The sequence below is a fragment of the Agelaius phoeniceus genome, chromosome 33 (assembly GCF_051311805.1).
Source record: "Agelaius phoeniceus isolate bAgePho1 chromosome 33, bAgePho1.hap1, whole genome shotgun sequence".
In the NCBI taxonomy this organism is placed as follows: Eukaryota; Metazoa; Chordata; class Aves; order Passeriformes; family Icteridae; genus Agelaius; species Agelaius phoeniceus.
The window spans coordinates 1,306,586-1,317,642 of NC_135297.1; the positions used below are offsets into that span (position 1 = coordinate 1,306,586).

General features: G+C 56.5%; 1 protein-coding gene across 1 annotated transcript; it reads left to right on the top strand.

Moving 5' to 3' along the window:
* The first annotated feature begins 6,678 nt into the window (after positions 1-6,678).
* Positions 6,679-8,656, top strand: LOC129131805 (serine/threonine-protein kinase pim-1-like). Its single transcript, XM_077192429.1, has 3 exons — positions 6,679-7,063; positions 8,214-8,365; positions 8,642-8,656. The coding sequence occupies exons 1-3, from the start codon at positions 6,679-6,681 to the stop codon at positions 8,654-8,656; spliced, it is 552 nt and encodes a 183-aa protein (XP_077048544.1).
* Positions 8,657-11,057: the final 2,401 nt, after the last annotated feature.

Sequence of the window (11,057 nt, forward strand, 5' to 3'; positions counted from 1 at the left end):
CACTCACCATGCACAGGGCTGTGAAATCTTTCCCCAGGTGGAGTCTCATCTCAATGTCTTCCCAATCCTGATTGCCTTCAGCCTGTCTCTGCCTGGCTCCTGTGCCCTCAGTGCCTGCAGGCAGAGCCCTCAGCCCTGCTGGGCTGGGAGAGGAGCTGGCCCTGGGAAGAGCTGTTCCTTTAAAGCTCAGCAGCACAGACACAGCACAAGGACTTTAATGAGCCTCTCGGGGATTTGGGGTTGTTTACATCAGACTCAGTCCCTGAGAGAGTCTTCAAAAACTTCTCAAGAACTCAAAGTTAAATTTAGACTCCAAAGTTTATGAAGTTTAATGGGTCCCACTGAGGGACATGACTGAGAAAGTGTCCCCAGATTCCAGTTAGAGCAGAACACTGGAGGCAGTGATGTGATTTAATAAAAATATATGGATATTGATCTAGTACTGATAACCAACTGTGACAGACAAAGTCTCTCTAACAGTTTAAAGTTCGAAAGTCTATCTTTATTGCGACGCTGGGCAGCGTGCGGGATAGCAGGGACAAGGAGGCCATGAGGCCCCAGGCCTGCAAGGGTCACTTGTCTCCTGCTCCTGCCTCAGGCCCAGGCCCAGCAGCCATGGCCAAAGTGCTGCCCAAGTTGGCTCTGGCAGGGCTGTCTTGCAGCTGCTGCCCATGCCTGTGCCCTGTGCAGCCCAGGCTGTCCTACGGTGTCCCTGCCCTGCGCCTCTGTCCCTGCAGGCTGTCGGCATCCCCCGGCTGCCCCACCTGGCTGGGCCCTTCCTTTGCTGACAGCTCTGCCTCCTGCCTGCCTCTGCCTGCCCACACAAAGCCTCGGGCTGACCCAGACTTCTTCTGGGGGATGTGTTGCACCACAGCCCTGCCCTGTGAAGGAAATCCCTCTCTCTTTTTTCCTAATCTTGTCTTCCCCAGGTTTCCATAGCTTGATTTTTTTCTTTCTCTGGCTGTTCTCTACCATGGTAAAATGATCCACCCTTCAGTCCCTCCCAGGCCTCTCCTCTGCTGTCCTCAGTCTCCACCCCACTGAGCACAGAGCTCCTCTGTCCCTGTACAGTGCTCATGTGCTTGAGGCCATGGGTGCCTGGACAAGAAGGACGGTTCTTTTCTACAGGAAGGAAACCACAGAGCCCCAGGGTTTTGAAGGCAGATCAGAGGCAGTCACCTGAGGCCAAGGCAAGCCAGACCTGTCTGTCCTTGCAGCTTTTGTCTGAAAGTAACCCTTGGATATTTGCAGAATTTTGGAGGTGGAATTCCATTTCATTCATGGGTGCCTGGACCAGAATGACAGTTCTCCACAGGAGGGAAAGTACAGAGCCCCAGTGTTGCAAAGGCTGATGAGAGGCAGCCCCAAGGAGGCCAAGGCCAGCCAGACCTGTTTGTATGGCAGCTTTTGTCTGGGAGCAATCCTTGGGTAGATGGACTTTGGAGGCCAAATCCCAGTTTTGTCCATGGGCCCCTGGATGAGAAGGACAGTTCTTTTCCATAGGAAGGAAAGTGCAGAGCCCCAGTGTTTCACAGGCAGGTGAGAGCTGGAGCTGGCCCTCAGGAAGCCAAGGGAACCTAGACAGTCCTGGCAGCTTTTGTCCTGGGAGCTATCCTTGGATATAAGGAATTTTGGAGGCGGATTCCTAATTTTGGCTATGGACACCTGCACTTGAAAGATGATTTTTCCATGGAAAGAAAAGCTTGGGCCCCCAGTGTTTTGAAGGCAGATGAGAGGTGGCCTCCAAGATGCCAAGGCCACCGAGAGCTCTCTGTTCTTGCAGGTTTCATACAGGAATCATCCTTCGATATAATTGAATTTGGACGTAGAATCCCAGTTTCAGCCAAGAACCCTGGAGGAAAAGAAGAGTTCTTTCCCACAGGAAGGAAAGCACAGAAGTCCAGGGTTTTAGGGGCAGATGAGAAGCAACCCTCAACATGCCAAGGTCAGCTGGACCAGTCAGGCCAAGCCAACCAGAACTTTTCCATGTTCTTGGATCCTTGGGGCCCTGCAGCATCACAACGTCCACTTGGTTCCATGAGGCTCCATAGTTTAACAGGAGATCTTTGTTTCCCTAAGTCCAGTGATATCAAGTGGTCTCCTTGGGTCCCTATTAGCACAGTGGCCCCTTGTTTCCATGAGGCCTTGCAGTGTCAAAATGGTTTCATTGGTTCGTTGGGACTGTGCAGAGTACCACAATGAACCCTTGGTTCTATTGGGCTCCCCCAGGATCACAATGGACCCTTGGTTCCAAAAGGCCTGGCTGTGTCACAATGGCCCCTTTGTTGCATGGGGACTCAGGGTGCCAGAATGGTCTCATTGCTTCCACAAGTCCCTGCAGTGTCACAAAGAGCTCCTTGATTCCACAAGGTCCTGCAGAGCCCCTTGATTAAACAAGGCCTCAAAGTGCCATAATGGTCTCCAGGATTCCATGAGGCCCCAGAATGTCACAATGGACTTTTGGTTCCATGAGCTTTTGTACAGCCTACAACAGTCTCCTTGTCTCCACAGTGTCATAATGGATCCTTTGTTCCATGAGGTGCCTGGCCTCCCACAGCTTCTCAGAGACCTTCTCCCCCTCAAGGTCCCCAGCAGCCCCTCATGGCCCCTCAAAAGCCCTTCATGGCCCCTTACAACCCCTCGCAGTTCCATCATGGCCCATCACAGCCCTTCACAGCATCCCACAGCTCCTCACAGCCCCTCATGACTCCTCATAGCCCACGCCTGGGGCTCCTCCCAAAGGAGAAGGGGTCAGGCCCTGCTTGTTCTCCTTTTATTTCGGTCCCTTCACAGCCACGAGTGCAGAAAGGCTGAAATGGAGCCTTTCCCCAGCGTTTCCCTCGGGGTTAACTGCGGGCTGAAGCTGTGTGCTGGCGCTGGCCCGAGCGCCACCATCCCTGCAGCCGCCAGGCCTTTGCTGTCCCCCCGTGTCCGTTCCTGTCCCCGAGTCCCGCCCGGCTCTGGCAGCAGCAGCAGCCGCAGCGCAGGGGGCGCCGGCCCGGCCCAGCCGGGGCTCCCGGCCAGGAGCAGCAGCAGCGCCGGCCCCTTCCCACCTGCTCCTGCCTCGGCTCCCAAGGGCTTTTTCCAGCTCAATTCTGGACTAGAGCAGCAATCACCCACACACAGCCCTGACTCCTCAGGGCCTGCCTGTGCTGCCCTGAGCCAGCCCTCAGACAAAGAAAGGATCGGGTTCCAGCGCTGTTTTCAGCACTGTTTTACTCACCCTGAGCTGACAGCAGGATGCTGCTGTTGCCTTTGCCTTTGGGAATTGGAGAACCTGGCTGCTCTTGCCCCTCTTCTGCTTGCCACTTGAAATTTATCTGTAAAACTGCAATTGCCTTTTTCGATCAGCGCTACCCAGAGTGCTTTTGTGATAGTGAATTTAAGAATCCTTAAAATCAAAGGGGTTTGAGAAAGCTGCAAAAGGCAGACCTCAGAGACAGCAGAGCTGTGATTAGAGCTAAGCAGTAGACATAAGATTTGTCAGCAGAAAAGTTATATTAGAAGTAGAAAGTAAGGACAAATAGAACAATGGTTTTTGTATTAACGCTTGGTAGACTAACTCCCTAAGCTACAGAAAAGTATATCTAGTGAGATATTAGGAAGTTTGAAGCTTGAGCTCTGTGCATTGTGTTTTAAGGCTTGCAAGCAGGCATTGTACTCAAAATAAGCAAGCACTGTTTTAACCAAAGGTACCTGTGCTTATAGTGGTTGGATGGAACTACCATCAATATGCTTTTGCTTTGTGGGATTAATAAAAAAACTTTTAAAGTAAGTTGTAACATTGCGTTCTTTGTCTGCTGCTGAGGACACGAGCTGCAGGCATCTTCCCATTGTCATAACCATGTAATGAGACTGATGCTGGAAAATAAACAGCTCGAGACACGTTCCTCAGCAGTCCCGTCCTGTTGGTGATTTGTACATGGCCCCCGGCCGGCAATAGGTGAACTCAGGCTTTTGGTCAAGTGTCAAATCAAATGAAAGAATCCACCAGGAGAAAGAGAAACCAGAACTTCTCAGCTCACTTCATTGTCTCTTCAGAGCAGCAGCAGCAAATGGAGATGCCCAGAGGTATTTCCAGCTGCTGCTGGTCCCAGCTGGAGCCCAGCCTGCTGCCCAGGCCCAGCGGGAAGCTGAGCCCAGCCTGGGGAGCTCCCGCAGTGTCGGGAGCTCAGCGCACGCAGGGCCAGGCCCAGAGCCCCAGGCATGGCCGCCCATTGCGGGGCAGCGGCGCAGACGGAATGTCCTGCGGCCCAAACCTCCTGCTCCTGCCACACAGCGCCAGCGCTCTCCCCCTCCTCCTCCTCTCCCAGCACAGCACAAATTCCAGCTCCAAGGAGGCTGCCCCAGAGAGGGCTCAGGCTCCTGCCTCAGCCTCAGTGTCCCTGCAGAGGAACAGGGCATCTTTCAGACACTTCCAAAAGCTCAGGGTTCCCATTTCATGGGGAATCTGGGATGAAAATGGCCTTGTTAGGAAGGACAAAAGTGGAGGGAACAGATTGGAAATTATTAGGAAAAATGATCCTTTGTACAGGCAAAGCTCCCTAAGTCATTCCCTGCATTTCTCCTTTTCACATTCTTTCATCATCTCCTGAGACGTCCAGCTTGTTCTGGTGCCTTTCATGAACTGATTGTACTCTTGATTTATATCAATGCAGGAGATGTAGAAGCACCTGAACTGAACACTGAAACAAACTCCCTCTGTCAGCCCATTTTCATCTTCTACATCACTTTCAAGATGTCCATGGGGATGTTGGAATGATTATCACACAGCTCTCCATTTCTGGCTGCAGGCTCTGGAGATTCTTTCTCTGCATTCAGTCAGGCTTGCATTCCCTAACAATTTCTGGGAGCCCGTCATGTTTTCTTAGGGTAGAACAGTAACAATGAAAACCTCACCAATGGCACAAGTGGCCAGCCCACAAGGAAAAGAAAGAACAAGCTGTAAAGTTCTTCAAACATTTGTCCTGCTTTGCTGCAGGAGTCGTGCTGCTCGCACGGTGTGGAAAGCCAAGAGAAGCTGCAGCTGGTGGCACATCTTGTGACAGAAGCTGCACCTTGTTCTCCAGGAAAGGTTCTTGGAAAGAGCAAACAGGACTGTGGACAAGATTCTGGAAGAACTAAAAGAGCTTTTAGGAAATGAAATGAAAACAGAAAGAAACAAACCAAGATGTTTTACTGTATTTATTTTTATGCTCTCCATTTCCATGTTGCACTAAGTCTCCATCCCATTAATTCCAAATGGATCTCACCTCTAAGATCCATGACTTGGCATGTTTAAGACACTGTCAAATACCATGAGCTATACACAGTTTGCCTTCCCGTTTGTTTGTTTTTTTTTTTTTTTTTTTTGGAAAGCACTGCTGGAGAGATAAGTGCAGTGCTTGGTTTAAGTACAAATTCTGCATTCAGGGAATGCGCTCCGATAGTGTTTGACCCTCAGCAGGGACAATGCACAGCAGCAACTGAGGGGATTCCTGTGCCACTGTGCAGGAGTCCAGACTCTGGATCTTGGCTGAACAGGGCAAAGTTCCCGTGTTTGGACAGGCTCAGGGGCTGCCCCTGGGGAGCGCGGGTCTCGGAGCGGGGGCGAGCGGGCAGCGGACAAACGGATACGGGGACAAACGGCCCCAGAGCTTCAGTTGCAGTGGCAGCAGCGAAAGCAGCGAAAGAAGCGACTTTGTCAACTCCCTCTCGCTTCTCCTCTCCCTCTCCGACAGTCCAGCATCCTGTCCCGCTCTCCCTTTCCCGGTGTCCCTTCCTCTCCCAGTCTCTCTCTCCCAATACCCAGCCGGGCCATGCCCCCGGCCCGCCCCCGGCCCCAGGCGGGGCTGCCCCGTGCCCGGCCCCGGGCGTCCCGCCGCGGTCTCGCCTCCGGCCGGCTCTGGCCGTGCTGGCGGTGGCGCTGCTGGGCGGGCATCAGTGCCTGGGGCTGGGGCGGCATCGCCTCCCTTTGGCTCCACCTGGCCCGAGCCCGGCCCCGGCCCCGGCTCCTCCCGGGGCCCGCGGGGGACACAGGCGGCGCGGCCGCTCCAGTTGCCTCCGCTGCGGCTCGCCCAGCCCGAGCTCCGCTGCTCGGCAGCGCGGCCACCGGCCCCGAGCCGTCGCTGTCCCGTTCCTGGCAGCGAACGCCTGGGCATGGCCGGCCCGGGGCGCTTGAGGGGCGCTCGGGGGCCCTTGCTGGCCCCGGGCCGAGCGCTGACAGCCGCGTCCCGCCCGCAGGGAAGGCGTAGCAGGGTCTGAAGGAGCAGGACAGGCTGGGCTCGCTGCTGGGGCGCGGCGGCTTTGGCAGCGTCTTCGCGGCCACGCGGCTCTCGGACGGCGCCCCGGTGAGCGGCGGGGCCGGCGGCGGGCGCAGGAGGAGGGGGCGGACGAGGAGGAGGCCGGAGGATGGGGCTGGGCAGGGATGGCGGCGAGCTGAGCCCGCTGCTGCCCTTGGCTTGCAGGTGGCCATCAAAAGGGTGCCACGGAACCGCGTCTGGCACTGGGGCGAGCTGGTGAGTGAGCGGGGCCAGCGGCAGCAGCCGGGCCGTGCCGGGCAGGGATGAGCCGAGGCCCGGCAGCGTGGAAGCCGCCAGGACGCCCCGAGGGAGAGCGGGCGTGGGGCCAGCGCAGGGTGCAGAGCATCCCAGGCTGGCTGAGGGCTCCCCGAGCCCCGGCACGGCATCGGCCCCACTGATGGCATCGTGCTCCTCCCGCAGCCCGACGGCACCACCCCTGGAGATCGTGCTGCTGGCCAAGGTGTCCACTGGCTTCCCTGGTGTGGTCCAGCTGCTGGAGTGCCTTGAGCTCCCCAATGACATCTTGATGGTGCTGGAGCGCCCAGAGTGGTGTCAGGACCAGCAGCATTTCATTGGGGCACGGGGCTTCCTGCCCGAGGAGGTGGCGCGGGAGCTGTTCCGCCAGGTGCTGGAGGCCGTGCGGCACTGCACCAGCTGCGGGGTCCTGCACAGGGACATCAAACCAGAGAACATCCTGCTTGACCTGCACACCGGGCAGGCCAAATTGATTGACTTTGGCTGTGGCACCTGCCTGCAAGAGACAGCCTACACTCACTTTGCAGGTGAGCCCACGCAGGGGTGTGCTCCTGGTCCGAGTGTCTCAAGGCCCAACATCTGACAGCCCAAGCTGGGTGTGGCAGCAGGGATTCTCCCTTTTGCTGCCCTTCATGGCACTGAGTCTTCAGCTGAGTTGCTTTTGAGCAGGGCTGAGTGGGGAGCCATCTTCCAGCCCTGCTGGCAGCTTTTGCCCACCACTCTGCCCAGGACTGGGCCTGGGGCTGGGACAGCCAGCCCAACAAAAACACCCGTGGGTGGGGTAGCAGAGACAGGGGGTAGAACATGAGCCCCAGCTGGTTTGGTGTGCAGGTGAGAAAGGGCTTGGACTGCTCCACTCACCTGGTTTGCTTTGGATTCATAATGTTTTTGGGGCAATGAAGGCAGGGAGGATGAGGGCATTGTTACAAATGGTGTTCAATTTGTGTTGCATTGGGGCTGGGTTGGGAATTGTTGTTTTGGGGTGAGTTGATGGGTGTTTGTTGTGGGTCCTGGGGAGGGGAGGTCCAGGGTTTGGTGGGGGCGGTAGTCGAAGGGGGGTGGGAGGTTATTGGACAGGGGACTTGACCAATCATTCAATGCCTTGAGAAAATTATTGGTCCAGAATGAATATTGATAAGGATCAATGAGAGCACCGGAAAATGACCAATCAACGTGCAGATCCAAACCCCACCAATCCTGGACCCGAGAAGGGTTATAAAATGAGGGTTTGGTTGGGTTGGGGTTCTTCTCCTTCTGAGGGATGTACTATATGGGGGGGAACCCAGCGTGTTTGGGACATATTGTTGTCTTTGGGCTGTTGGGTGGGAGTTTGGGCTTATCTCAAACTCCCTGTCCTCTGTAGTTTGTTTTAATAAACGAGAGCCTCTTTCCTTCTCAAAATTTGGCTTTGTTCGAATTCATAACAGCATGGTTTTTCACCAGCACTGAGTGGGTTCTTCCTTGTTATGGTTCGGCCTTGCCAGGGTTTCCACTGCCCTCTTCCAACACCAGTGGCTTCTTTCCCAACCCCGAGTCTGTACACAAGTCCCAGGTGCTGGTGAGAGGGCAGTGGTCACCCCGTGTGCCACTGGGGCAGCCCCCGCACGCCCAGGGATGCTGGGGCCAGGCTCTGGGAGCAGCAGCATCCCCCTGCTGAACTCCATCTGTATTCCATAGGAACACGGTCATACAGCCCCCCGGAATGGACCCACTTTGGCTGGGACTATGGCAAGCCAGCTACCATCTGGTCCCTGGGCATCCTGCTGCACCAGATGGTCTGCGGGGAGCACCCTTTCAGGAGGGACCGGAACATCAGCTGGGACCATCAGGTCTCGCTGCCACAAGGGCTCTCTCAAGGCAGATCCTCATCTCTGGCCACAGGAGGAATCCCAGTGCTGGGAGACAGCAGCGGGCTCGTGGGCATCCCGCTCTGGCAGCTGCTGAGGAGGTGGCACATGTCCTGCTCTCCTCCAAAACAGGGAATTGATGGGAAAGTTTAGGCCCAGCTCTGAGCACATCCAGCATGGCCTGGGCACAGGAATAGTGGGGCAAAGCCAACAGGAGCCTTCTCCAACTGCCCAGCGGTTTCTGGTTTCTGTGCCCAGAGTGCCAAGATCTGATCAGGCGGTGTTTATCCATGCTGGACTTGGAAAGACCCTCATTAGAAGAGCTGCTCTGTCATCCTGGGATGCAGGATATTCATCTGCCCTAGAAGAAGGGAGAGAGCCACAGGCACACTTTGATGCAGGGCCCTGGTAAGTTACAGCCCCACACATGCCTTGGCAATGAGTAGCAAAGGAACCCAGACTTTTTGTCCTGCCTGTTTCACTGCCCAGGGCTCATCAGATGGGAACACGCAGCCCTTGTGCTGGAGCTGAGCTGCTCTGCCCAGCACTGGTGGCTGCCATCTGAGCTGGTTTTGCTTGTCCTGGTTCTCTGACAGCTGGGGCCCTGGACAGAACCCTGAGAGCCTGGTCTCAGCCCAGGGAAGGAGAAGGAGCCCCTGGAGAAGCTGTACCAGGTGGGGCTGCTGCTGCTGGAGACAGCAAGGATGACATCAAGGATGACAACCTCTTCCTGGACCTGCCCACTGGCCAGCTGAAGATGCTGGACTTTGATTGTGGCACCTTCTTCAAAGCCAGGCTCCACAGGGAATTTGCAGATGAGTCCACACGCAGGGGGATGCTCCCAGATTTGGGCATTGCACAGCCTGGCCAGGAACCAAAGGTTCCCCCTTTGCTGGGGCGGGTGCAGCTGATCCTTCAGCCGCTGCCCAGCTGCTTTTGGCAGGGCTGGGGCATGGGCTGGGGTGGGTACAAATGGGAGTGGGTTCCTGGCCCTGCTAACAGCCCCCAGCAGCCACCGTGCCCCGGGCTGGGGCTGGGGCTGGGGCAGCCAGCCCGACACAAACAAAGCCCCATGGTGGGAGCAGAGGTGGGACTCCAGAAGCTGTGCAGGGGCTGCTTTGCTGTGCAGGCAAGGAAGGGCTGGGCTGCCCCACTGCCCTTGTTTGCTTTGGGGTCACCGTTATTGTGGGGGGCAGTGCAGGGGGAAGGGAGAAAGCCTGGGCTTCCCTCACCCGTGGGTGGGTTTTTCCCTGGCATGCAGGGGTTGGGCCTTCCTCAAGCCCCTGGCAGAGATAAGATTTTTGACCTTGTTTCTTGTTTCCCCTTTTGTCTGTAATCTATTTTCAATAATTTGTTGTATGTTTTCCTAGAGGAAGCGTTCCAGATGGGCTCCAGTGTGGATTGGGAAGTGCTTGGGAGCAGCTGCGGCGTGGATGGGCCGTGCCCTTGGAGAAGGCTGAGGACATGGTTTGGGAGCAGCTTTTCTTCCAGCGGGGGAGGGCGTGAGGTGGGTCCCCGTCTGCTTGGCAGGGTGGGATCAGAGCTTTTGGGAGATGGCAGCGAGCACAGGAGCATCCTGCTCTGGGCAGCTGCTGAGGGCTGGATGTGCCCTGGCTGGCTGCAGGCTGGGCACATGTCCTGCCCTCCTGCTCTGTGCCAAAGGCCGCAGGGATTGGCAGCTCTGGGCACCGCTCTGGGCACGGCCAGCATGGCCTGGGCACCGCGGGCGGCTGGGACAAGGGCACAGGAGCCTTCAGCTGACGGGCGGTTTCTGCTTTCTCTCCTTGCAGCCGGGCTCTGCAGGTGCTGAGGCTGCTCTGGGCTCTGCCAGGGCTCTGCTGGAGCTCAGCACCAGGCCAGAATCAGCCAAAGAAGAAATGGTGTGACCTGCAGCACAGACTTGCTTGAGCATTTTGGCAGCACAGCCCAAGTTTGCAGAGTGTACACCTCCAAGGGAAAACATGACACCCCCCAGAAAATAAACTTGTTCAGTAACTTCTGAAATGAAATCAATCTGGGATGACCCCCAAATGCCATTTTTCATCTTGCTCAAGTTGTAGCTCAGCCCTTCTCTGAACAGTTCTCTCCTCCACCTGCCTTTTACTTCCCAACTGCTCCCTCTTTTCCCCCAGTGAGTTCCCAGCCCATTGCAGTCTCCATCACACTGTTGCCTTCCTTGGTGCCCCTCACCATGAGGAAGGCAGAGCCCCAGGTTTAGGGACTCATCCTGTCACTGCCTGAGGAGCAGCAATGTCTCAGAGGTCCAGTGGGATTTTAGTGTCATTCAGAGCCACTCTCCAGCCCTCAGCTCTCCTCACTGCTGAGCTCCCTCTCCCTTTTCCTCGTCCTTGCAGCAGGATGAGCTCTGTGCATCCTCTTGAGCCTCCCCACTCTTCCCAGCCCACGCACCCACCTCAGTTAGGCTGAAGCTGAAGCTTCTGTGTCTCCTGTGGCACACCAGCCCAGTGCCCTGTGCGGGGAGCCCCAGCCCCAGAGCACAGCACACAACAGTGCAGTCCGGGCTGCAGCAGCTGCCCTGAAGCCCTGGCTTGGCTGTTTGTGGCAAGGGAATGCTCCCTGTGTCCAGCTGTCCCTGCAGGATGGCCCCAGGGCAGAGCCCAGCCGGGCTCCCACTGCAGCCCCTGCAGCCTGGGGCAGACAGTGCTCCCAGAGC

Coding starts and splice junctions, on each gene's coding strand:
- LOC129131805 (XM_077192429.1), top strand. CDS start 6,679: ATGGCATCGTGCTCCTCCCGCAGCCCGACGGCACCACCCCTGGAGATC. Junction 7,064..8,213: donor AGCCTACACTCACTTTGCAG/GTGAGCCCACGC, acceptor TGTATTCCATAG/GAACACGGTCATACAGCCCC.